At 38.0% G+C, this 27,308-nt stretch overlaps 1 protein-coding gene and 1 non-coding gene across 3 annotated transcripts; both read right to left on the reverse strand.

Annotated features, from left to right (window-relative positions):
* Positions 1–282: 282 nt before the first annotated feature.
* Positions 283–26,882, reverse strand: LOC134751877 (damage-control phosphatase ARMT1-like). Of its 2 annotated transcripts, XM_063687414.1 has the most exons (17): positions 26,729–26,882; positions 22,427–22,502; positions 22,049–22,135; positions 21,097–21,227; positions 20,185–20,341; positions 12,433–12,573; positions 11,162–11,239; positions 10,315–10,389; positions 8,933–9,110; positions 8,425–8,510; positions 8,296–8,357; positions 6,801–6,871; positions 5,131–5,240; positions 3,980–4,157; positions 2,683–2,809; positions 1,006–1,126; positions 283–408 (listed from the first exon to the last, which is right to left on the reverse strand). In XM_063687414.1, the coding sequence occupies exons 1-16, from the start codon at positions 26,821–26,823 to the stop codon at positions 1,012–1,014; spliced, it is 1,767 nt and encodes a 588-aa protein (XP_063543484.1). In that variant the 5' UTR covers positions 26,824–26,882; the 3' UTR covers positions 283–408; positions 1,006–1,011. The 2 variants fall into 2 exon arrangements, with proteins under 2 accessions (XP_063543484.1, XP_063543483.1); XM_063687413.1 differs by lacking the exons at positions 10,315–10,389; positions 26,729–26,882 and adding an exon at positions 25,578–26,018.
* Positions 22,644–22,716, reverse strand: Trnak-uuu (transfer RNA lysine (anticodon UUU)). Its single transcript has one exon. It is a non-coding gene; the product is annotated as a tRNA-Lys (tRNA).
* Positions 26,883–27,308: the final 426 nt, after the last annotated feature.

The following is a 27,308-nucleotide window of genomic DNA, read 5'->3' on the forward strand; positions in this document are numbered from 1 at the left end:
TACCGAAATAAGGTTGTTTTGTTTAATATTTTTTTAGTAAATAATGAGTTTTGGTTGTCGCCTGACGATATGGTCTTCAGATTTTTGTTTAGAAAATTAGGCACTCTTAACTAGAGGACGACAACGTGTCGTGATTAGCGCTAAACGGGCTAATCACGACACGTTGTCGTCCTCTATGAAGTTTTTTCGCTACATACCGAGAAACCCATGTCATTGGCTACGACCGTAGCTAGTGTTAATATGGGAAGCGGCTTTGTATGAAGGTGTAAATAAAATGACAAATTTTAAATTAAAATATTTTATTTACAACATGGTATAGAATTCTAAGGGCAAAAACGGATGAACTTTATCAATATGACTATTCTATAATTGCACTGATTTGTATATAAAAAGAGTATGCAGCGATATCTGGAACAAAAAAAAATCGTCAACCTGGGTGTATAAGGATGGCGGGGGTGAATAAGTATACGGGGGTGATTGTATAATTTAGAATCACACCTGACAATTTCATAACCTTTTGAACGCCAAGAACACCTAAAGTCGTCGTTACTAGTCGTGCCCACTGCGCCAAGGACAACTATAGGTGTTATGGCGGACGCTGTCAAAGTAACCTTCACACTTTCAAGTAAGGTTTACATTAGCTCAGTTCCACCATACAAAATCTATTATTTTCAACGGCATGATACAATTTGTTTGAATAGTTTTTAAGAAATTAACAGGTAAATTTCACTACAGGTTTTATCCCTATTCACCCCGGTTGACAGTAACAAATAAATATCTGTGAATTTAAATATATTTGTTATTATTTACGTGCCCATTCTATGAAGTGTTTTCTGTTGATTTTTTCGCAAGGGGCTTTTAAAGCAACGTTTTGTGACGGGGGCCTAGCAAAGATGAAAATCGTTAAAAGAAAAGAAAAAATCTAAACTGTTCTCACGGCAACGGGTCTCGATTTAGCAAAGGGACATTTTGAGGGGACAAAAATATTGGATATAACAAGCTCACCCGACATCACCAGAAGGGTCCCTCGTCCGGACAGGTGAGGCCGAGACACTCGGCGCAGTAGAACTTGCACGGCCGGTCGGCCACCTTGAGAGGTTCGGCCTTCGGACAAAACTGGATCACCCTGTGACACAACATTATTTATATATTTTTTAATACAACTGCAGATTGAAACGAGGCGCAAATTTCCATGCTGTGAAACAATTTTAACCTTTGGACGCCAATGACCGATATATACGCACCGTAGGTTCAACGCCAAAGACCGATTAATCGGTCATAGACTACAGAGCAACTTCAGTTTTGACACTTCGGGTGACGTGGCGTCTGGATGACTGCTTTTGTATTTGACACGGCGTCGAAAAGGTTAAAGGAAACTTTTAATTGAGCATCAACTAACTAAGTGCAATTCATTTTTGATTTTTTTTCGAGCTGCAGTGTAGAGATTAGAATAGAATTAAATTATTTTATAAGGAAAAATGGAAGACAATTTTTTTTAATAAACCATACGAGTAAATTCATTTGGGCCTATACTTACCCTTTTTGGCCTTTTTTTCTGGTATAGATATTTGATATAGAGTAGAAATTAATTATTTATAAGAAAAAATTACCTTTAACCTCGAGGCCCAATGTGCATTACAATGTACACTCTGTTTCAATCTAATTTGAAAGTTTCAACAACTACATAAGGTAGCATTTCTTTTGTTTTCTAAAACAAACGAAAGTCACCCTTATCTACTATACAACAAGATTCAAATTAAAAATAGGGAAACATTGTATGGTGGGCCTTACGAGGTTGAAACGGGGTCAATTTGTTTGACATAATTATTGAAAGTCATAATGTAATGATTGTCAGATTATCATTAGTCATAATTCTGAAACCGTTAACATTTTAGATTTTACAGATTTTAAAACTTTTGACAAAGCAGTTAAAGAATATTTCTTGAGCCGTCCTTTTTATTCCATAAATGAATACTATGATAAGTTTTTTGACCAATGTACCTGACATCTCTTTTATTACTAATCTAACGCATTTTGCTCTTCTATAATAATTTGATATTTGATTTGACATTATTTTATTTTACATAGTTTTTATTATTTGTGATCCTTGTATTAATGTTTTATTCTTTAAACTTACCTGTCTAATTTTAAGATGTTGTGTATTATTATTTCTAATATGTATTGTTGTGATCTGTTTTTCTTTAAATTGTATTTGCATGCATTTTTATGTGTTTGACGCAAATAAATAAATGAAATGAAATGAAAATGAAATTTCAGGATTCTGGTAAGGTTATCCTATAGATAGGTTAGGTTTGTTTTATGACAATCCTGAAAAATTACGCGTTTCTGTAAAAAAAACCAAATTATGACTAACGAAAATGCGGACAAACAATATAATTATGACTTAAAACTTAATGGGAAACAATAGAGACCAGTTTGAAACATTTGAAAAAGGCCTATAGGGAGCGTGCATAAACTGTAGGGGGCAGCACAGGAGACGTCAGATTTTTGGCGCGAGGCGTAAATGTGTAGCCCATAAGATGGCAGCACTTGCTTTGGCGTGAAGTGTCATATGATGTACATGTTTATGGTTCCGATTCAGGCCACAAGATGGCAGACCCTCCAACGCGCACGGTCCCTATTCCCTTATTCTCTTCTCTAGTATACAAATGTGATACTCACCCATAGTCACCAGTCTGCATCCACTTAGGATCGATCTTGAAGAGTTGCTCCGCCCTGCCTTTCTTCAATCCGCAGATCAGATCGCACTTGACCGTGCGACACGCGATCAATGGTGCCGGCTGGAAGCCTGAAACGTATTAAAACATGTACTAAGGAATGCCGGCAATTATAAATCTGGATAAAAGCGATTATTTCTAAAGAGCTGATTTTCAGCAGCAGGTTAAGGGAGGGGGGGATTGCAGTTTGCGGTACACACACGGTACAGTCGTACTTCTTCATAAGATACCTTACTGACACTTAAGATAAGATACCTTGCAGAGCTTGTAGTAGCGGCGTAATAGGCGGAACATTCTTCTCTCCAAGCAGCTTCCTATAGTTGAGGTCGCCCTTAAATAGAACAACCACAGCGTATTGCAGTTTGGGGTACTACTTCATAAGATAAGATTCCTTACTGACACTTAAGATAAGATACCTTGCAGAGCTTGTAGTAGCGGCGTAATAGGCGGAACATTCTTCTCTCCAAGCATCTTCCTATAGTTCAGGTCGCCCTTAAATAGAACAACCACAGCGTATTGCAGTTTGGGGTACTACTTCATAAGATAAGATTCCTTACTGACACTTAAGATAAGATACCTTGCAGAGCTTGTAGTAGCGGCGTAATAGGCGGAACATTCTTCTCTCCAAGCATCTTCCTATAGTTCAGGTCGCCCTTAAATAGAACAACCACAGCGTATTGCAGTTTGGGGTACTACTTCATAAGATAAGAGTCCTTACTGCCACTTAAGATAAGATAAGATACCTTGCAGAGCTTGTAGTAGCGGCGTAATAGGCGGAACATTCTTCTCTCCAAGCAGCTTCCTATAGTTTAGGTCGCCCTTAAATAGAACAACCACAGCGTATTGCAGTTTGGGGTACTACTTCATAAGATAAGATTCCTTACTGACACTTAAGATAAGATAAGATACCTTGCAGAGCTTGTAGTAGCGGCGTAATAGGCGGAACATTCTTCCCTCCAAGCAGCTTCCTATAGTTCAGGTCGCCCTTAAATAGAACAACCACAGCGTATTGCAGTTTGGGGTACTACTTCATAAGATAAGATTCCTTACTGCCACTTAAGATAAGATAAGATACCTTGCAGAGCTTGTAGTAGCGGCGTAATAGGCGGAACATTCTTCTCTCCAAGCAGCTTCCTATAGTTCAGGTCGCCCTTAAATAGAACAACCACAGCGTATTGCAGTTTGGGGTACTACTTCATAAGATAAGATTCCTTACTGCCACTTAAGATAAGATAAGATACCTTGCAGCGCTTGCAGTAGCGGTGTAATAGGCGGAACATTCTTCTCTCCAAGCAGCTTCCTATAGTTCAGGTCGCCTTTGAATAGAACAGCCACAGCGTACTGCAGTTTGCGGTACAGCCAGTAGTCGTATTTCTTCATGTCTTTGAATACGTGGGGGGATGTCCAGAAATCTTCACACTGGAAAATATTGTTAATGTATGGTTTGTGGCCAGTAGCGTAGCGTGGACCAATCTAGCCGTGGGCGAAAACCATATCTGCGAGGCCCTTTTCAATGTGTTTTCCCAAGGTAATAAAAGGGTTGGCTTTGCGAGGCCCCCCTAAGTGTGAGGCCGTGGGCGAAGCCCCCATTCGCCTACGCTGTGGCTATGAATTTTAATTGATTAAACTGCATATATACCTACGTATAGTCCAATTTAGACGTCGACAAACTTTTTAGAAGAGCCATCCGCAGTAAATTTCGCCAGTTTTTCGTACTAATGTTGGTTTTAACGCACCTTTAAAGAGCTGCAGCTAGAGGATCTGATTAGACTTTAATCCATTGGAAAATAATGTAAACAAATAAAAAGCTAAGTTATTTCAAAACCTAAACGGGACTTAATCACGTGCACTTACGTTTATTATTTGGCCTGACATTTCGAACGTGACTAGGTCCAGTTTAAGTTAAAAAAAAATTATAATAGGGGACATCTTACACGGATCAACCTAGCCCCAAACTAAGCAAATCTTGTATGGGTGCTAGGCGACGATATACATACTTATATAGATAAATACATATACATACTTATATACATAGAAAACACCCATGACTCAGGAACAAATACTTGTGTTCATCACACAAATAATGCCTTTACCGGGATTCGAACCCCGGTCCACCGGCTTCACAGGCAGTGTCACTACCCACTAGGTCAGACCGGTCGTCAAATTATGAGTGAAAATCGTGTTAGTTTAAATAAACATAAAAATCAGTGTTTGAAATTTAAGCGGTATTAGAGCCGTGAGCTTTGATGTGGGCAGACCCGAAATCATCTGTCACCGCGTATTTTGTTCAAATCTTTTTAATAGCACATTTCTGACAGTCATACAGATAGACAGTATGTCGATTTATCTTGAATAATTTACTACTCATATGATATTTCGGGAAATAACGCACCGACACAACGAATATGCCGTCGGCGTAGTACTGCTGGAACTTCCTGCCGAGGCTCTGGAGCTCCGCTGAGGTGACGTTCGTGCCCTGTGGGGGTGCTTCGCCCTCGGCCACTGTAATACAATATATGATAAATATAATGTACTTATAATAAATAAATATAAAATATTTTTGTCAATACCCATATATATAGTCATTATATTTTTTGCTTCTTTCAAGAATAATGTTTCGGGTACGTCTATCCGACAAAAGATAGATAGATCAGATAAAATAGTATATATTTCCAAGTATACAGGTTACAGAGTATGTCGGGGGTCACGCACTAGGCTTCGCCTATATCGCGGGAAACCAGGAGGGGAAATAAAGTACGGAAGCCGTGCTTTCGGTAACCAACCCCACTGTATAAAAGAGAACAATGGAGTTGTTTAACTACCGTTTCTTTTCAGCATTCGAAAAAAGGTAAACAATGTAACTTATTTTTATAGAAAAATGCTTTATTTAAATTTGTAATTATTACATGTGAAAGCAAAAGAAAGTAAATGGTCGTATATATGATTTATAATTGTTACATATTACGTGACTTATTTTTTAAAAGTGTTTTAATATCGCTTACCTTCTTTCTAATGCGAAAAGAACGAAGTATTAGGATATCGAAAAATCGATATTGTTTTAACTTGGCGCGCATGGTCTTTCCCGTTCTTTCTTGCGAAAAGTGACAGTGACAGCGGCTAACCGATGGAACGGCCTTAATAGTTTAGCTATACTACGCGAAAAATGGATCTTTTTTTTTTTTTTTGAAAATATGTAACATGACTTTACAGAAATCCAATGCGCCATGAAACTTAAAATTAACATTAAACAAACAGGTTATTAAAAATAACAATCAGGTACAAACAAATATTTACAAATAACACAATTACAAATAACTATTACTAATTAAACTTTCACGGATGTAGGCCTCGCATCCATCACCTCACAGAATCTCAGGCATTCATTTCTCACAGACGCCCATCGCCACGCAAACAGGTCGCACTCGGGTGCTGATGCCAAGAGAGCATTCAACTGTAAATAAAAAATTTAACATATATGCTTTACAACAATATAAGTGCAAGAAAGTAGTATCTGAATGGATAAGAACCTCACACGCACGCCCGCACGCACGCACACACACGCACACACACACACACGCACGCGCGCGCACACACACACACACACACACACATAAGTAAAAACATCATGCAATTTCCACTTTTGTTATTTTTAAGCTTCTAATCTTACTTAATATAAGTACTTTTTGTTCATTTATTTTTATTATATAGGTAACTACTCGTAACATAACGGATGAGCAGGATCTCCTGCCACAGGTATTGTATACCTACTAGGAGATCTTTACCATTGTAAAATAACCTGTATGTTTTAAAAGAAATAAACATTTTTCATTTTTCAAACATTTTTCAACTGTGTGAGGGCACGGAGCAGCGGAGAGTTGAGGCGCGACACGGTGCGTCTCGCCGGCAAAGCCAACAGATCGCGTCGCCGCGGTCTGAGGGCTATCCTGGGGATGTCCGGTACATGTAGTCGCACGAGTCGACTCACCAGTTCTGGGCAGTCTGAATCACCGCGCAGGGTCCGGTTATGACGGCAACAGTGAATTACAGAATGACAGTACTTACGTGGCTTCTTAGGTTCTGGCGGAGGCGCCTGTCTGCTGTATTGCGCGTTGCAACACATCTGGATTACCTCTCTGAAACAATTACATACATCACTTATGTACTACTTAACTAGGCTATTCGATAGGTCTCCTAAAATGTAAATATAACTCTACTACTAAATTTTAACAGCACAATCTGTTAATTTAAAATACTTGAGAACAATAGCTGGTGTCACTTTTTTTTGTTTGATAATTTTAATTAACTTTTTTAATACAGTTGCTCAAACAGTGCTACTTTTCGTGGCTGTTTAGCGTGCGGAAAGTTGGTTTTCGCGAACTAGTGCTTATTACTTTTCCAATTTTTTTAAATTTTTACTTGTTCCAATTCATGACTACTTATTGATGAGTGTTAATATTAGTTTCCTTTAAACGTCGTAATCAACATAAAAACCTACTGAAAGAATACGAAAAATATGCATATTTCATATTTTATTACTTACCTCTTCATCATTATAAGTATTATAACACATTTATTTTTTAATGTTGAAAAACCGTTCTTAATAAGTTGTCTGAATGGAACGGAACGCCTGTCAAAGAAGAGGCGTATTTTCTTACTGCAAGAATGTTTTAAGTTTCCAAAGGCAACATTCGATATTGTTTTTATAAATATAATAATAAAAGAATTTTATTTCGGACATAAATCCATAGTTGTTAGTTACATATTACGAAATATTGTTATAATATACGATACACAAATAAAGATATTTAGGTAATAATAGTACAATGTTTTAATATTTACAATTGTTTCTGTCTTATAGAACATGCATTTGAAAAAAAAAACTCATTTAAGTGGGTTCAATAATAATAACAATATCTATTCTAGTCGAATAAAAGCTAGAAAAACACTTCTTCATAATGTCAATGTCAATTATGTCATACAGAATTAATAATATAAAAGTTTCGAATTCCGTTCCTTACTTGTTGCTTTTCTTATTTTTTCGCAACTGTATTAAAAAACGTCGTTCGATACACGTGCGGATATGTCATTCTTCACTCGTCCCGAGTCTTGCCACGAGCCGAAGATATCTCGGTACTCGTGAAGTAATGACATACTTTCCGCACTAGCATCGAAATGTACTATTATATACTTCGTGTACTAAAAATATCTTGCAATGCACTAAATCCATACTAATATTATAAATGCGAAAGTCTGTCTGTCTTCATGCTTAAACCGCTGAATCGATTTAGATGAAATTTGGCATAGAGATAGGTTGAGTCCCTGAGAAGGACATAGGATAGTTTTTATCCCGAAAATCATCCCTTAAGAAAGTAAAAAGCGGGGTGGAATTGAGATAATTATTGAAGTGCCTGCTAATTTGTGTGCATAATATGCTCAAATTGAATTGCTATGAGAATTGTTCCAGGCGCTATACTTTAGCTGCTTTTACTAAGTCCACGCAGACGAAGTCGCGGGCAAAAACTAGTACTATCTAACAACAAAACACACATGGACTTACGTAAAGTCTTTCGGTGTAACGTCTGAGACAAACCAGGGTATTCTCTTCACGTAGAACCGTATCTGAAATACAAGTATTTAGGTAAATATTATTTTAGAAACCAGCATCATTTATTCTGATTGTTGTTACCTTTTCTACAATCTTCTGTTCAACCAACCAGGTCGCTAAACACAAGTCTGCGAACAACTCGAAACCAGCGTTATCGCACACGATATCTGCAAATAACAGATCAAATCAAAAGGATTTTACTAACATTCATAATTTTTTACGTAAACTGTTGAAGGACCTTGAATTTTAGAAAATGTAAAGCTTCACAAAGAAAAGATCGTTAGAAATGCGAGGCTTTTTGCCTTTGCCCTTGTTCGCCTTTTACACGGACGTGTACCTGTCCCGTAGCCAGGGAGGTTTTGGGATTATATTGAACAACTTCTACTATGGGACCAACCCCGAAATCGCGATAAAAAATTTGGCTGTTTCATACATTTTGGCTGGTCCATTTTCTATGGGAGGAAATTTTTTTTTTTCGCTATTTCGTGGTTGGTACCATAGTAAAAGTTGCTCAGTATAATCCCAAAACCTCACTGGCAACGGGAATCCATTTATTTTTTAGCCACCCTGTATATCTACGACAACTTACCAAACTGCACGGCGCTGGGCACCAGAACTTTAGCGGGGCAGGGCACGGGCGGCGGCGGCGGCTCCGCCCCCTCCGCGCCCTCCGCCGGCGGAGGGGGCGGGGGCGGGGGCGGAGGCCCTTTCCCTTTGCCCTTGTTGGCCTTATCCGCTGCCGCTTTGGCTAGAGCCTCTTTTTGTGCCTAGAAGAAAAAGTTAAACGGTATAAGTTTCGACAAGCAATACGTTTAGTTGCACTCTAAACGAGGGCTAACGTTTTTGTGCTTACCGGTTGTCGCCACTGTAGATGTAGGTCCAGAAAAACAGATCAAAATTCAATACGTTCTAATATACACAAAGGTATTTTAACGTTACGTCTAAATGTGCCATTTTTTCGACCTGTTTAATTTTGCATATATTTTAGTTGGCACTTTTTTTAAACCGCTAACATTTATTGAGCTATATCTATTGTTTACCAAAGTGATTAATCAAAGATGGACAAAGATTTACCACAATTATGAATAAGGAATGAATATTCCAGATAAAAAAGCTTAAAACCCCAAACTTCTATGCATTTGACATTTTGAAAGACCTCCATCTACACTAGCGCCCCTAACGACGAAATTAAAAGCGGTAGCCCTCATTGAGCCGTCTATGTCGATGGAGATCACGATTCACGACGCACGACGAAAATTACCGCTACATCACACACTTCAAACTGTACCGTTTAACGTTATCATTATGGGGTGATTATGGGGCATGGCACACTGCGTCCAATTCACACGTCGAGAGCGGGACGTCGCTATAATACGCGCATAGCGTTGTCTCGCTCAAACTTAGGAGCGACGTGCGAATCGGACGTAGTGTGCCATGCCCCTATGGTTCAATTTGGAATGCAGCCAAATTAAGGTGCTATACTGGAGTTCAGGTTTTGATAACTTTAACTATTCATAAAATGTGCCATTTCAACCAAAAGGGTACTTATTGTCGCTTGTCAGTCAGTAGGGCGCTATTTCTATATAGCTTCAATTAGAAATCAACCTTATCGACAAGCGACAATGTGGTACCTTTTGGTTGAAAACGTCACAAATACCAGTTTAAATAAATACTTACAGGTCAAACTAAGAATAACAAATAATAAGTACAAATCTATAGCTACTTTTATAATTTATTATTATAACTACTATAAAATTAATAAATTCAATTCAATTTAATAAATTCTTTTCTATTTGTAAAAATTGAAAACTTGTACACTACTTTCAACTACCAATAATCCGTTAAATTATTTGACTTGCCAGTACAGTATTAATGCAATACGCAGTATTTCATTCTTAATAGTATGTTGTAAAGTTAAGAAGGGCCTTAATTTTATACCAACTACAAAAGAAAACATTAATAATAGTAAACCTCGTCCATGCAAATTCGTGTTCCGCCAAGCTTGGCCAATCTGTGACAACTGCACTTTGCTTTGAATACGGTGTTCTGAAATATTAACGTAGTTTCAAGCAGGGACTATGAATGCAGTGTTACCAGGGGCGTAGCTAGAGGATATGGCGCCCGGGGCAGTCACCAAATTTGCGCCCCCTGACGACTGACAAAAGTTTCCCTGCTGCTGCCTTTTGCCCATTTTGGCGCCCCCCTTGGATGGCGCCCGGGGCACTTGGCCACCCTGCCCCCCCCCCCCCCTAGTTACGCCACTGAGTGTTACCTAAACTGTTTTGTAAAAAGTTGGACTGAATGCCTCTTTAATGAAAAAAGTTTTCGAAGCCTAGAGTTACACCAGGAAGTGTGCAACGATTTTGATAGCATACGCAGTGCAAGTGTTATTAATACGTCATGATTTCATAGACGTTTGACGTTTAAAATAACACTTGCACTGCGTATGCTATCAAAATCGTTGCACACTTGTCTTGGTCTCTAACTCTAGTTGTCTCACATTAAATTCAGTTTCGTTGACTTTGAAACCTGGCTGGAAAATTGTGACTTAATCTTTTAGTTTTATTCTTTATTTTCTTTAACTGAAAATACTATCCCAGCGTTTTTAAATATTGCCCCTCTCTAAATAACACAATTGAGAAATAAGGAAAAGTGTTTTTCAGGAATAACGCCATATAGTTTATATCCAATTATAAAAGGACCTTTTCAGGACAGGAAGAGACGTTTTATAAATGGGGTAAAAAGCGATTGGGACATTTACGTAGGTAATGGGACACGGTTGTTTTGCGTTCAATATTTATTTTATTTGAATACATACGTTGGCTATCGCTTTCCCGATGGCTTCTGCTTTGGCCACCACTTGGTCAGCTATTTTCGCCGTGTCGTCCGCCAGCAACTGAAAAAAAAAACGGCCAAGTGCGAGTCGGACTCGCCCACCGAGGGTTACGTACTTTTTAGTATTTGTTGTTATAGCGGCAACAGAAATACATCATTTGTGAAAATTGTAACTGTCTAGCTATCACGGTTGATGAGATACAGCCTGGTGACAGACGGACAGACAGACAGACAGCGGAGTCTTAGTAATAGGGTCCCGTTTTTACCCTTTGGGTACGGAACCCTAGAAAAGGATATTATTTAGCGATCGTAAGCGTGCGATCTCTGGATCCATGGATGGAGCCAAGCAATCGACATTGTATTGTGATTGCAACATAGTTGACGTGCAGCTTCCATAGTCTATGGACCATAGACAAAGCAGTCATAATCTCGGAGACCACGGGGACAACGCCGTCCTCGAAAATTAGGAGGTAAATTGTAAAATTTTATTATACGCGATAGTCTCTCGTTCCATAATTAATAATAAGTCAAGAACCATTTGGCGGGCATTTGAGAAGGATCTCTTCACTTCTCACCGTACAGTAAAGACACAGGCTCGCCAACTGACAGTGAGAGTTTACATTTGTTTCACACAACTTTGCCCAAAAAAGGTTAAATTCTGGTTGCTTTGCCCATCACCATTAATCACAAATATATCTTAATCAGCTTTGGCCTTGCTAAATTTAAGTGTAGACCACCTTACGTAAGATTTTAATCACAAAACTTACGTAAGACACAGGCAGTCTGCGCCGGTCCGCCAACGCAAGCTCCCGATGATGCTACTCGGTACGGAGTGAAACATGTAGAGCAATTTTCGACTTAAAATAAGTTAATGACCCGTTGTAATATATTTACGTAAGATCTCGAAAACAGCCTAAGAGCGTGTGTACCATCGCCACAGGGCGGACACGCTATACATCAAAAATCACTTGCGTTTTTATGTGTGAACGGCACGTCTGTACACGCGTCATGCGTCATAGTGTGAGTAAGTTGCTTAAAAATAGTACTGAGCGGTCGGCAAACGGCCGTCAATCTGCTGTCGCGGGGCGAGGTAATTCGAGTCGGGGCGGGGCGGTGCGTGGCCGTTCTGTATGATAATACTATTACTTATTCTGTACCATCGCCCACACTGTTAACTGACAGTTCGTAAACCTTATTACGAAAGGCACGAGATCCACAGATGGACAGTTGAGAGTGTTACTGTTTGTACTGTACCTTATCTTTAAAATCGAGGACCATTTGGAAGGGGTCTACGGCGGGCATTTGAGACGGGTCTTTTCCCTTTTCGCCAGACACAAAAGACACAGGCTCGCCAACGGATAGCGAAAGGTCGCATTTATTGGACCACAGGCAGATCTGCGAACAAAACTTATATAACGTATCTTTAAAAAAAAAACTTTATTTCGGAAAATTAAAACTTTCATAAAACATTGTTAGTATCATCATATCATCATAGCTACATGATACTAAGTACATTAAAATTAATCATAACTGTCTACGACAACAAGTTACCGCGCGGGGCGCGGGCGCGCGGGGGACGGACCCCACCACAAGCCATTAGCTCCAGCGGCCGCCACAGCGCCGCACGCGTCTTATATACATAAACGCGAATATCAACCCTTGTATCAGTTTCGGATATTAAATCCCTATTTCACATACATCAAGATTTTTTACTTGCACCATAATCGCCTGCAAGTTTTTGGCGACCGTGAACGGACTAGTTACCTCAAGACATCTGCGCGTACGCGGCTTAGCAACAGGGAAGCCAGAACGTTCGAGAAGCGAGAACAAAGAAACTACCGAGCGCGACCTTTGGACTGGATGCCACGCCGGCGACGCGGGTCTCCACGGCGAACTACTTCCAGGGGAGTGCCCAATTCTTATCCTTTACCCTTTTAACTATCCTAGTTTTGATTTTTGTGCTTAGTGTACTTTATTCCAAAAAATATATAAATACGACTTTTATTAAAATTTTAGGATTCCGGTAATCATATTTCTTATCTTGAGTGCATTCTTCGCCTATGTTGCTACGCGCCTATACATAATACAGCAATAAATACAGCATTAAAATCACTATAAAAGTAAAACATTTAAAATTAAAAGCATTTCATTCGTTGGCCTGCTAGAGCTAATCAACCGTAATATATAAGTCATAAAGTGCTAATTGCATTGCATCTTGAATTTGCACTGCTTAAAATTATAATTTAATCTTAAGTTGTTGTTTACGTAAAATACTTAATAATAAGTGCTTGTGCACCGAACACGCCCTTGTTCACGCTTTCTTTATACAAAGCATTCCTTAAATATTATTTCGCTGAGCTACTTCATAAAAGCAATTAGTTTAAGTAACTTTAAATTAGCAAAATTAAGTGGTTACAAGTAAATAATTGTTTTCTCACATTATTAAAGATAGTGTTTATTCCTCAAAGGTCCAAACCATTATATACCTTATATACTTGCATCATTGCTCATTTCGTTTCGGGCCGACATTTCCAGGATAAATACATCGGACTGACTGCGCTCGCGTCGGCTGTGCCTACTGCCTACTCTCCGCAGTGCCGACCTACTTCGCGTCAGCTGTTCGAGCGAGACTTGACCTAGTTTCGCGCGGCGTCTCCGCGCACCTGGAACTCCTGCCTGGTTTGATGCACAGTTTTCTTATCTTGTTTATTGATTGCCCTTCGCTAGATCTTGTTTATTACCGTTTTTTGTGTTGGGTCATTATTTATCCATTTCAACTTTAGTGCCTCACATATAAAAAATATTAATATAAATTTACACAATGTCTACACCCACTTCTCCTCACGGCGGCGTAGACATAAATCCGCTTGAAAATGAATTAAAGCTTAAAGATTTAATTAAACAGCGCGGTTCAATTAGAGGTAGATTGACACATTTTGAACAATTTATTGAAGAGTTGAAACGGATACAACCTGACCAGATTTCCGAAGCGCGATTTAATGAATTGAATTTGCGAAGTGTAAAAATGGAAGCTTTATTCTATGATTTTGAAAAATGTCAAAGTCAAATAGAACTATATTCTCCTGACCAGGATGAACAAATTCGAGAAAGAGAGAAAACTGAAAGACGGTTTTACAGTGGTATTGCCAGTGCTCAAACATTATTAAAATTGCGACCCATAAATAATGAGGATAAACAAAGTTCGCACAGTAGTTGCTCACGTCAGGATAACGTAAACGTAAAATTACCCGTTATCAAATTACCGATATTTGACGGCAATTATTTTTTGTGGTTGGAATTCCACGACACGTTCGAGTCATTAATACATAATAATGACACTATCCCAGACATAAACAAATTCCACTATTTAAGATCGTCCCTACAAGGGAGCGCGGCACTTGTAATCAAGTCTATTGAATTTTCGTCACAAAATTACAAGGTCGCATGGGATTTGTTATGTCAGAGGTACAATAATAAGAAAATTCTTATTAATAATCACTTGAAGGCTCTCTTTAAAATAGAACCTTTAACCAGAGAATCACATAAATCTTTAAGATACTTAATTGACCTTGTGACCAAAAACTTGAGGGCACTGACCACGCTTGGACAGCCGGTTGACCAATGGGATACGCTCATTATATTTATGGTGTCCAGTAAACTGGACTCGACCACCAGTGGTAAGTGGGAGGAGCATAGAAATAATCTCTCCGACTTGCCACTCTTGGACGAATTTATCGAGTTTCTTCGCAATCGAGCGGACATTTTAGAAACAACATTAGCTAATAGACATGAAAAAAGCTTCTCTCATATTCCTAAAGATAGTCAACCAAAAAATGAACATAAGGGCTCATTCACACAAAATGAACATAAAGGCTCATTCACACATAGCAAATTTTCAAAAAGTTTCCTCACGTCTAAAACTTCTAAACCGGTAGGTTTATCGTGTCCAATGTGTAGTCAAGGTCATAGAATCATAGACTGCGAATCATTCAAATCTTTACCGCTCGAAAACAAGTGGAGCGAAGCCTTAAAGTTAAATCTTTGCACCAACTGTTTACGACGCGGACATGAAACACGTAATTGTAGATTAGGAGGATGTAGGTTATGTCATAAGAAGCATAATACATTATTGCATAAAGAAAATAACGTAACTAAACCCTTGCCTGCGACGACACCCACGGTTGGAACATCAAATGACCTTGAAGTAGTCAACCAACCGCCTAGGGCTTTAACAGTCCGATCAGGTAAGCAGATTATGCTTGGTACCGCTTTAGTTAAGGTATCCAACCCCAATACAAATGTGGATTATGTAGCACGCGCTGTCCTTGATGCAGGCAGCCAAACTTGCTTTATTACTGAAGACCTAAAAAATAAACTTGGATTAGGGAATCCTGAACCCGATTCTTTAGATATATCGGGCATAAAAAACATTAAACTCTCAGTATCCGATCAATGCGACGTGACTGTCAGCTCCCTGTCCAATCAGTTCCAAGTGACCCTACACTGCGGAGTCCTTGATGAAATTACAGATCAGTTGCCTAACTTGCCCGTAGACCTTAGTCAACTAAACATACCTAAACATATTCAGCTCGCTGATCCTGAATTCCATAAAGTTTCTGATATTGATATATTGATAGGTGCCGAAATATTTTACGAACTATTATGTTTGGAGAAAATAAGTCTGGGAAAAAATATGCCCCTCCTTGTAAGTACAGAATTCGGCTGGATCGTAGCAGGTCCTTTAAGTCCAGCTAATTTTCCTAATTCTATAACGTCACAAAAACTTCATTGTTTTTTCACAAAAGAAATCAGTGAAAAGTTAACCAGGTTCTGGAACCTTGAAGAACTTCCAGAAGCCAAGGCTCCTTTGTCAGCTGACGAGGAGTATTGTGAAGAGCACTTTAAAGCTCATACTTACCGTTTACCAGATGGCAGGTTCTCAGTTCAGATGCCACTGAAAGAGACCCCTGAAAAGTCATTAGGCGACTCTTACCGAGGTGCTGCCAAGCGATTTTATACCTTAGAGAAAAAATTAAATAAAAATCCTAATTTAAAAAAACAATATAGTGATTTTATACATGAATACGAGTCTTTAGGTCATCTCATACGAATCGATAGGCCGAAGTTCGGCTATTACCTAGCACATTTCTGCGTTATAAGAGAAAATAGTGAAAGTACCAAATTGAGAGTAGTTTTCGATGGAAGTATGAAAAGCGCCTCTTTAAAGAGCCTAAACGACATACAATATGTAGGCCCTGTGGTGCAAGACGATCTTTTTAATATTTTGATCAGGTTCCGTCAACATAAGTATGTTTTTACGGGAGATATAGAAAAATGTTATCGCCAAATCCTAATTCATGATTCGCAACGAAACTTACAGTTAATATTATGGCGCGAAGATGACACAAAGCCTTTAGAAGTGCTTCAATTAAATACTGTCTCATACGGCACGGCCTCGGCACCGTTCTTAAGCACACGGTGCCTTTTACAGCTCGCATTAGAATGCCCGGATCCTTTAGTATCTGAAGTCATAAAAAGTGATTGCTATATGGATGATGTCTTAACAGGTGCAGACAGTAAAGAAACTTTGTGCCACGTACTCAACGGAGTAGTAGGCACACTTAATTCGGCATGCTTTCCAGTGCATAAATTCCGTAGCAACTGCCCTGAAATATTTAAGGATTCGCCAGTATCTGACAATCTAAACCTAAGTAAACAGTCCAGTGTTCTAGGTGTACAGTGGACACCAAACACTGACAATCTTACATTTGCAATAGAACCAATTCCTAAAGATGAAAAAGCTACAAAGAGAACAATCTTATCTAACACTTGTAAGATATTTGACCCTCTTGGGCTCTTAAGTGCTTGCACTATAACTCTTAAAATCTTACTTCAAAAACTGTGGTCTCTCAAGTTGACTTGGGATGAGGAGGTACCCGCGGACATTAAGAAAACGTGGCTAAAACTACATAACGACTTGCATGCTTTACTTTCAGTTTCTGTACCTAGGCATGTACAATGCTCATCTCCTGTCGCTTGTGCGATCCATTGTTTTGTAGACGCGTCTAAAGACGCTTACGCGGCTTGCGTATACGTACGCACCACGGATAGTTCAGACTCCATAACTGTCAGATTGCTTTGCGCAAAAACACGAGTTTGTCCCCTTAAACTTCAGACCATACCTAAACTTGAATTAGCAGCAGCTTTGTTGGGCGCTCGACTCGTTTCCAAGGTCAGCGGAGCTCTCCGTTGCTCCATACAGGAAAAGGTTTTTTGGTCCGACTCCACTATAGCACTTGGCTGGATAAAAACAAGCCCTAAAATACTTAAAACATTCGTGTGTAACAGAGTGAATGAGATTCGTGAGCTTACCTCTAGAGACTCGTGGCGACATGTACCTACTGATAAAAATCCCGCTGACCTGGCCTCGAGAGGAGTAGCTCCAAGTCTTCTTGTTGAGTCATCTTTGTGGTGGGAAGGTCCAGTTTTCCTGAAACATGACGAATCTCAATGGCCGCAAAACCCCACCACCGAGACCGCTTTACCTGAAATAAAAGTCTTACAATCAAACATAAATCAAAACAATGAAACTAATAACTTAATTGACATAAAAAGATATTCAAGCTCATTACACTTAAAAAGAATAATTGCATATGTCCACAGATTTATAAGTAATTGTAAAATCAAAGAAAAACATAATCGATCAGTAGGACCCCTTAAAGAAAATGAACTTAGTTCAGCCTTAACTTACCTTATAAAACTAGCCCAGTCAGAGTCATTTAAAGATGAACTTAAACTAATAAAAAATAATAAAAAACTTACCTCATCCCATATGTTACAGCTGTCTCCTTTTCTTGATGACGTCGGCGTGCTGAGAGTAGGTGGTCGGCTTAATAATAGCGAATATAATTATGATAAAAAGCATCCAGTGTTACTACACGCTAAACATTATTTAACAAAATTGTTGATGCGAGCCGAGCATCTACGCTTACTGCACGCTGGCCCTCAGCTACTCCTGGCAAGCTTCAAAGACCAGTTTTGGCCCTTGGGAGGTAGAACGTTGGCACGAAGCATATATCACTGCTGCGTAATATGCACTCGTCTTAGAGCCAAAGCCATGGAGCCGCTGATGGGCCACCTACCAGCTAGTCGAATTACTCCTAGCTACCCCTTTGCTATAACGGGAACAGATTTTTGTGGTCCATTTCCAATTTCAAGCAAAATAGGACGCGGAAATCGAATTAGCAAATGCTACATTTGTATATTTATTTGTTTTTGGACTAAGGCAGTCCACTTAGAAACCGTTAGTGACCTTAGTGCTAAAGCATTCATTGCCTGCCTTCGCAGATTCATTTCGCGTAGAGGAAGACCGAGTAAAGTTTATTGCGATAACGGTACTAATTTTGTTGGTGCAAACAATGAACTGAGACGAGCATTACAAGCAGGCATGAGGTCCATATATAATTACACAGCCGAAGAGCGCATTCAGTTCATATTTAATCCCCCTTATTCCCCCACATTCGGCGGGCTATGGGAGGCCAATGTTAAATGCTTAAAATATCATTTAAAAAGATCAATAGGTAACTCTAGCTTAACGTTTCTGGAGTTAAGTACCCTTTGCACGGAAGTTGAAGCAGTTCTTAACTCCCGACCCCTTACCCCTCTTACATGTAACCCCAGCGACCTTTCTCCCCTCTCACCAGGGCACTTCCTCATCGGGCGTCCCCTGACTTCGCTGGCGTCCCCTCCTGCTGCATCCGGAAAGGGCATAAAGACGCGCTATCAGCTGCTCGAGTCGCTGCGTGACAGTTTTGCCAAGAGGTGGAAAAATGAGTACCTCTCCGAGCTACAAAAACGAACAAAATGGAGACATCCCTACAGAGATCTTAAGGAAGGCGCTATGGTAGTGTTTAAAGAGGATAACCTACCTCCCATGAGATGGAAACTTGCACGTGTCCATCGACTATACTATGGCAAGGACAGAATCGCCAGGGTAGGCGATTTTAGAACGATCAGAGGGATCGAACGACGGGCACTGAATAAGGTGTGCCCCCTCCCTGATGACAATGATGAGATGTTGGAAGAAGCTTCAGCGCCAGCCAATGCTACCGACACCTCAGCTTCCTCCAACGGCCCCCCAGCATGTCTACGACAACAAGTTACCGCGCGGGGCGCGGGCGCGCGGGGGACGGACCCCACCACAAGCCATTAGCTCCAGCGGCCGCCACAGCGCCGCACGCGTCTTATATACATAAACGCGAATATCAACCCTTGTATCAGTTTCGGATATTAAATCCCTATTTCACATACATCAAGATTTTTTACTTGCACCATAATCGCCTGCAATAACATTACATAAATGTGATGTTTTCAATCAAAAGGTACCACATTGTCGCTTGTCGATAAGGTTGATTTAAAATTGAAGCTATATGGAAACAGCGCCTTATTGACAACCGACAATAAATACCCTTTTGGATGAAAATGGCACAAATAATCGACACAATACAAACCTTTGACAATGAGATCACCATTTATAATAAAATTAAAATTAATTAAAATAATAAATATTATTAATAAAAAATATTTATTAATCAGAAACAACAATTAGGGTTACACAAATACAAATAGACTTAAAAATAATAATACAAACTAGGTATTAAATAAATAAATAAAATTTAAAACAAAATTGATTAGAATTAAAAATATGTCAAATGATTTCATGTTAAAAGATCTTCTTGATTGAAGATGATCTTTGTGATTGTGATCGTGGATAATCTACGGTCAATCTCGTAGCAAGAAATGTAATATGTACTTAATCAAATTCAATGTCACGCAAGGTTACTATAGATTGGTCTGCGTACACTCACTCTCAGGCGACTTTGCCCACTTAAGGATGACTTTGCCCACCCACTGACAACATTGCCTACTAACAGACAACTTTACCCCATCTACATTATCCCCCTTATTCATAAAACTTACTTTGCCTGCATAAAAAATATAAATTACCTTCAGTAAGGTCATGAAGTCCTGTTTCCGCTTGTCCTTGTCACTCGGAGACAACAAGGGCATCAACTGCGTCGCGACCATGCACATAGCCTCTTTCCCATCCTCGAAGGCTTGTCTCTTCTGATCGCCGAAGGGATCGAAGTCATTTAGACTTGGACTGTAACAAAGGTATGATATAAGTTATTTTTACCACACACATATAGTTAATTTTTATCAAGGTATAAAGTCCAAGATAAAATCGTGCCCTCAATTAAAAGCCGAAGATGATTTGTAGTAATTGACGCCAATTTTTGACAACCAAATTTACCGCATAATGTAAGTACAGCGAAATTTGGAATCACCATAATATTGTCTTCAGTTACCATCGCGGTAACCATGAAATAAAACTATGAAAACGGATTATATCGCGTATATTGAATTTATAATACATCCCAACGTTTCGAACCCTTTACAGCGTTCGTGGTCAACGGGTGACTGAAGAAGACCACCATCACCATTTTTTTGGGAATCACCATTTTTTTCTCAGACTAAAAGTCTATTAATCACTCTGAGGACGAGTAAGGTTCAACCGAAGAGGATATAATAAGATAGAGCGGTACTGTCATAGTAAATTTTGTAACCACTGTAAATTCACTGCCATCTATCGACATACTTTAAAACTAAAAATGAAGATTTATAAAAATACGTTAAAATGTATTTAAATATGGATAAATGATTTTTTATTTGCACTAATTATTTTTATATGATTTTGACCCATGTTTTTTCACTGATATGCGTTAAAATTACGAGAGTAGGCCAAAACTAGTGGTGCCATCTGATCGAGAATCAAATTTTCGTGATTTTCGAGGCACGTTTTTTCCTTAGACTGTATCCATCTATTACGGAGTTATATCTATCTTTGGTTCAACTTACATTAGCTCGACGCCTTCTCTGAGTCTCCTGTACACGTAGCATTCTGCGAAAACCCATACGTCTGTGAAGTATGTATTCGCTTGCCGCGAGTCGAGCCACTCGTTCCATTGAATGGCCTCATCTGTATCCACCTGAAAAGAAAAAAGTTTAAGCCAGCGTACCTACCGCATCTATTTGCAGTTCGCTCTTGCATATTCGAGCGATAAGTCAGTAAACTTAGCACGAGTGCGCAGCGACAGTGTGTCACAGGAGAGATATACTATCGTCCCAATCTAATTAATACAGTTTAAAAATGCGGGTAATATAGTCTATCTCGCCCGCGAGATAATGTCGAGGTGTTCGCTTGCTAAGCCTATAGGGAGCGTGGGTGCTGTAGGGCGCAGCACATGAGACCCCCCTGTATAATGTTGGCGAGAAGTGTTATTGTCTAATTTAAGCTTCCAATGAACAAGAACGTACGTGGACTGTAGAGGGCAGCACTTGCTTTGTCGTGAAGTGTCAAATGTCAATGTACAGTTTATGTTTCCGATTCAGGGCACAAGATGGCAACGCGCACGGCCCCTAATAGAATATTTCATTGTCATAGTGACTATTTGAACCATTTCAGAGAGCTCACTAGATGGCGCTGTACTTTAGTACTTTAATGCCCTAAATCTCCTTCCTAGTTTTGTATGTGCCAGGAGTCAAGTAAATCATAATTTTAATATGCACATAGCCAAAATGTAAACATGTTGTCCATGTCCATAATATTTTTTGTTTTAGGTTCCCAGCTTATCCTTACACAAAAGTCAAAAGTCTACACCTCGAAATTGGCAGAATTCACCTGTACTAAAATAAGCGAGGAGTAAAAACTATAAAAACAAAATGTAAACAATCATTTATAATTTTTGTATCGCCATCTACAAAAATGATGAATGATGAGGCACGCAGCGAATAAAGAATGAAGATTTACCTCGAATTTGGAATATTTCTTATTGGTGACTATTTCATTTTTGAGCCTGGCTACGTATTCTATCAGTTTTCTTGAGTCTGGGTCACCCTAAAAAAACATCAACAATATTAGAATAAAATTGTTCTACATAATAAAAAAAGTTAAATGAACACTACAGTTATTTAAATAAAAAATAAAATATGTAATAATTTTACAATTTTTTTTGGCACATTAGAAATATTAAATGTAATTAATAATTATTAATACATTTACAAAGTATCTTATGAAATTAATTAATTAATAATAAAATAGCAAAAAAATCTTAATGCCTATATATACGTTTTCTATATTTGATCCAAATATCCTGAATAAAAAATATAAGTAAAATATAATATTTACCCTTTTAGATAAACCATCTATAACTTTGGTCAGAATTACTGGAATTCTCTCTTTCATAGAATAATATGCAAAACTCCTGTAACAAAAAATTTCATAATTTTAAATAGCATCATTAACCATCAACTTTTTTAAATAACATAACCTGAATAAAAATAATATTGCACAAGTAAAACAAAAAAATATACAAAAAGAGAAAAAACAAAAACAAAAAGAGAGCCGCCCGAACAGGGACTTGAACCCTGGACCCTTGGATTAAAAGTCCAATGCTCTACCGACTGAGCTATCCGGGCTCTGGCGATGATGACGAAATTACCGTTGACGTTACGTAATTGACTTGATTGACTTAGCTGCGCATCATCGAGCTAAAATTGATAAGCTAATTTGTACTTTGTATGCTTCCGAATAAAGCCGAAGTTTATTTAGCATCGGCAGAGTCAGTATGGCACGGGCGTGATGTTTGAATTTGAACACGGAATGTTACAGACAAACATTAGACATTCTCTTTTTTTTTTAAAGCGATTTTAGTAGCTCTATTTTGTAGTTTTCTTTAAATAAAACTCATTTTTAGGTTATTGCCATTATTGATCATAGATAGATAGCGTTTTTTCGTAGCAAAAAAAGAAGAAAACACGTAGGTTTTAAAGTAACTTTTAAAGGGTGAATTTTTTAGTTTTATAATTCAGTAAGGGCAGTCACCGTACTTCGAATTGCTAAGGGGTCATCCATTAACCCTTAAATGCATAATGATGTATATATGCATCATATATTTAATACATAATATTTAATACTATGATTTTTTTCTTTATTTTTCCCTCAATCTATACAACATGACACATCTATTTCAATTGATTAAAAAGTTATACAAAAAATCATGCATTTAAGGGTTAATTAATTACGTCACACGAATTTGACGATTTTTTTACTCCTCCCCCCTTTTTGTCACACCTGGTCACATTTGGCAACCCCCTTCCCCCTGGTGTGACGTCACATATTTGGCAATTTTGTCTTCAACGAAATCAGCGGTTTAAATAAAGGATCATTATTTTAATTTAAAAAATTATTTTAAAAAAGCAATATTGTAATTTTATAACATGAAATCGATTAGGAATGTAAAAAAACACGAATAAGAACGATTTATCATAGTAAGCCATATTATTTAACTGTAGAGACACAAAAAAATTCAAACAATATTTGATAACAAGAGAAGTTAAAGTGACGTCACAAGGTTTGTGACGTCCCTCTCCCCCTTGTCACAACATGTCACATTTTCTTGAACCCCTCCCACCCCCTAAACGTGTGATGTAATTAATGGATGACCCCTAAGCAAAAATGACCTTCTCTTAATGTCTTTTTTGCTTTATCAATCAGCATTTACTTACTTTAAAAAAAATGTACAGACACCAGGTAAAATTTTACTTCTGAGAAAAAGAACAATTCCTTTTATGTCTAGGGCAAGTAGTTGAATTTCTAATCATTGAGTATGAAAAAAAAGTGTTACTTATACAGTAAAACCCGCTTCCAAAAGTCAAAAACGCATCCTAATCTGGAGGGTGTTCTAGTTCACCGTGAGAAAATAAATGACCTTTCATTTATTGAAGTTTTGAGTTACTCAGGTTTTTTTTCTTCAATTATCAACAAATTTTAGTACTTCAATGTTTTCAGATGAAAATTGTTGCATTTTTTTTGTTAAATGTAACAATTAACATGTATTAAATGGGTTCTACTGTGATTCACATACCTATATTTTTTTTTACTTTAATAATGATGCATAAGGAAAAAATACAAAAGATGATGTTATAGGGTGGTAATTTTTGCTGTATAACATCCAAGTGTGCCCTATAAAAGGTTAAAGCCGCTTGGTTCCGTAGGTTCTACTATTTCTTTAAACGTAATACTTTACGGAAACATCACATTAGCATTAGAAAATGCTATAAATTAATCAAGACTGTTGATTTATAGATGAAGTAACTAATAATAAGTAAATATGACACACAATGACAACTAAGATTAAAAGTAATTGTATCATTAAACTAATAACAATGATAATGGAATGATATACACTGGCTTAGTTGACATTATATGGCAATGGCATGTTTGTGTCAAACAATCATGTTTTGCGACATGTAATGCAGCCAATTGTTTGCAAATATAAAATAATATGCTTCTTCATAGAACATTGATTTTTTTCTGCTCACAGGTTGCATTCAACGGAAAGGTATTAATTACCAACTAGCAACATTATCATTATCAATGGAAAAATTTAAAAAATATATATTTGTGTTCTTTTTAGGGTTCCGTAACCAAAGGGTAAAAACGGGACCCTATTATTAAGACTCCGCTGTCCAGCTGTTTGTCACCAGGCTGTATCTCATGAACTGTGATAGCTAGACAGTTGAAATTTTCACAGATGATGTATTTCTGTTGCCGCTACAACAACAAATATTAAAAAGTATGGAACCCTCGGTGGGCGAGTCCGACTAGCAGTTGTCCGGTTTTTTTTTAAAGTATATTGGATACAACAAGCAACATACAATAAATATTTTTAAATTGTTAAAACCAGGCTATTTCTACAAGTATATTGATGAACCACTCGACTCCACCCTAATAAAGTTTTGGCCTGTATTCAAATGACAGATAGAATTAGTTGTCAGGTGGAGCCCAGGCTCCTTTGAACAGTGACAATGCCAGGAAGGTGATACGTCACCAATCTTTTCTTAAAAGAAGCAGTGTATAATAAAAAAATAAAAAGATGAAGATGATAATAATTCCAATTGTAGAATAGATATAATATATTTGCACAAATTTAAAACAAAAAAAATATATAATAAATATTTAGATGAATTGAATTGTAGAAAATACATAAACTATTAGGTATAGGGCAGACAAATAAATATTGATTGGTAGCTGCATTTTAGCTATTTCTAATATATTTTTGGATGACCTTTTGAAAGACTCAAGGGGCATTTATATCATCATGATTTTGATCAGGTTTACTGTTGCATTCTAAGTTACGTAAAATAGTTAAAACGGTATAAATTAAGATGATTCCAATAGGAATTTGTTGTTTTTTAATAAGAATATGACAAAACCATGATATAACACAAGACCAACAAAATATAAATATTATAAGATAATTTCCGAAAATACTAACTGTTTGAAAGTGCCCTGTAACTCCAGGTTTATCGGCGTTACCGAATCGATAAACGGATCCGGCCTTTTAACCTGGATAAACGGCCCTCCGTAGATAAAGACCGGATCTTGGCAGGTCTCATAGTAATTATCGACATAGGGTTCGGCGAAGTTACTTCGGGAGCTTCGAGATGAGTTCACACTTTGCTTTGACAATTTTTCAGCAGACTTCAAAGAAGATTGAGATTTTGAGGTTTTATCGGTGGACTTCAAGCTTGTAGCTGATGCTTTTGAGGTTTTATCGGGGCTACTCATTTTTAATTTTTACACTTTTAATTTACGCCATAACCAAATAGATGTGCACTGCTATTGAATTTTGTTTTGTGATTGAGAAAATGAGAAAATCAGTGTGAATTTTGTATTGACATTTTCGTTTTGTTGACAATTTTGACATTGACGTGACATTCGATCGAATAAGCGTTTACGGGGATCGGTAGGGAACGAAATTCAAAATTAGTCTTGGTTTTTTTTTTTGCACTGGAAAGTTATGGAATAAAATCAACAATAGTTGGTAAAACCAAATTGTCAGTAAATAAGAAAAAAAAACTATACTCATCCTTTTCTTTTGGGTGCTAGTACTACTGTAAGACAAAGATAGTATGATTCTCTCTGTCTATGTTTGAAATCAGACAGTCCTTTGACAAACTATAATACATGGAGACTGTATAAAGGAGCCAAATCTCTATGTATGAAAAATGTCCATCAAAAAACAGTAATTAGGCGGCGCCACCATACACCGAAATACTACCAAAAACAACCTACGTAATATAATACCTATATATGTGTACCAGGCCCCGTAGACAACATACCAATCGCTAACGCTACGTAGCGAACGAAACGCAGCTGTCCCTGTCACACTAATATGGAAGAGTGATAGAGAGACACAAAGCGATTCGATGGCGAAGCGATAGCGATTGTTACCTTGGCTAGGCCGGCAGGACAAACCAGACCCATGACACACACACAGACACATGGATCATGGCATTTTTTTTATTTGTAGGTACTTTCATACATATGTATACATCTGTCCCTTTCCAAGTTAATAAGTGCGTATGAGAGAATGAGAGAGAGAGCCGCCTGCAAGCTGTCTGTGTAGATAAGAATTTCACTTACATGCCATATATCCCGCACATATCAACACATCTAGGCGTCACAACCTTCATTACAGGCAAATTCACCGTGTCCACCGGCCAATCGTATGCCGCCATTTTGCAAAAAGAACTAAAACTTTTTAAATAACGTCCGTATTATTCCGAAGAAAATAAACATGTGAACGTGAATCCGTTCTGACCGTGAGCTGAGACTAAAAATAGGGATTTGGCCTCATTTTCTCTTCCGATTTGTAACCAGTCAATTAATAGAATTGTTTTGATTTATTCGTATGAAATAATGCCAAAGTTACCTGTAAACTAGTATCATGCAGATTATGCTATTTTGAAGTACACGTGGCGTGGCAATGCCCGGTAAGATATTTATGGTACAGTCAAGGGCATAAATATATATACATTACCAAAGTTTCCAAAATATGTATACGCTCTTACACCTTAGACAATATCGTCGTGTTCATATATTTATAAGCCATTTGCCATATTAAGTAGATTATATATTACATAATATGTGGGACGTAAAATTATTCTGGGGTATACCTATGCGCTGTACTATTTAAAGTTCTAAGGATGCCATTTCACCTATC

This window comes from Cydia strobilella, chromosome 23 (assembly GCF_947568885.1).
Source record: "Cydia strobilella chromosome 23, ilCydStro3.1, whole genome shotgun sequence".
NCBI classification, from domain to species: domain Eukaryota; kingdom Metazoa; phylum Arthropoda; class Insecta; order Lepidoptera; family Tortricidae; genus Cydia; species Cydia strobilella.

Coding starts and splice junctions, on each gene's coding strand:
- LOC134751877 (XM_063687413.1), bottom strand. CDS start 25,870: ATGAGTAGCCCCGATAAAACCTCAAAAGCATCAGCTACAAGCTTGAAG. Junction 9,111..11,161: donor TCGGGAAAGCGATAGCCAAC/GTATGTATTCAA, acceptor TTTTTCTTCTAG/GCACAAAAAGAGGCTCTAGC. Junction 8,358..8,424: donor AACAGAAGATTGTAGAAAAG/GTAACAACAATC, acceptor CTTGTATTTCAG/ATACGGTTCTACGTGAAGAG.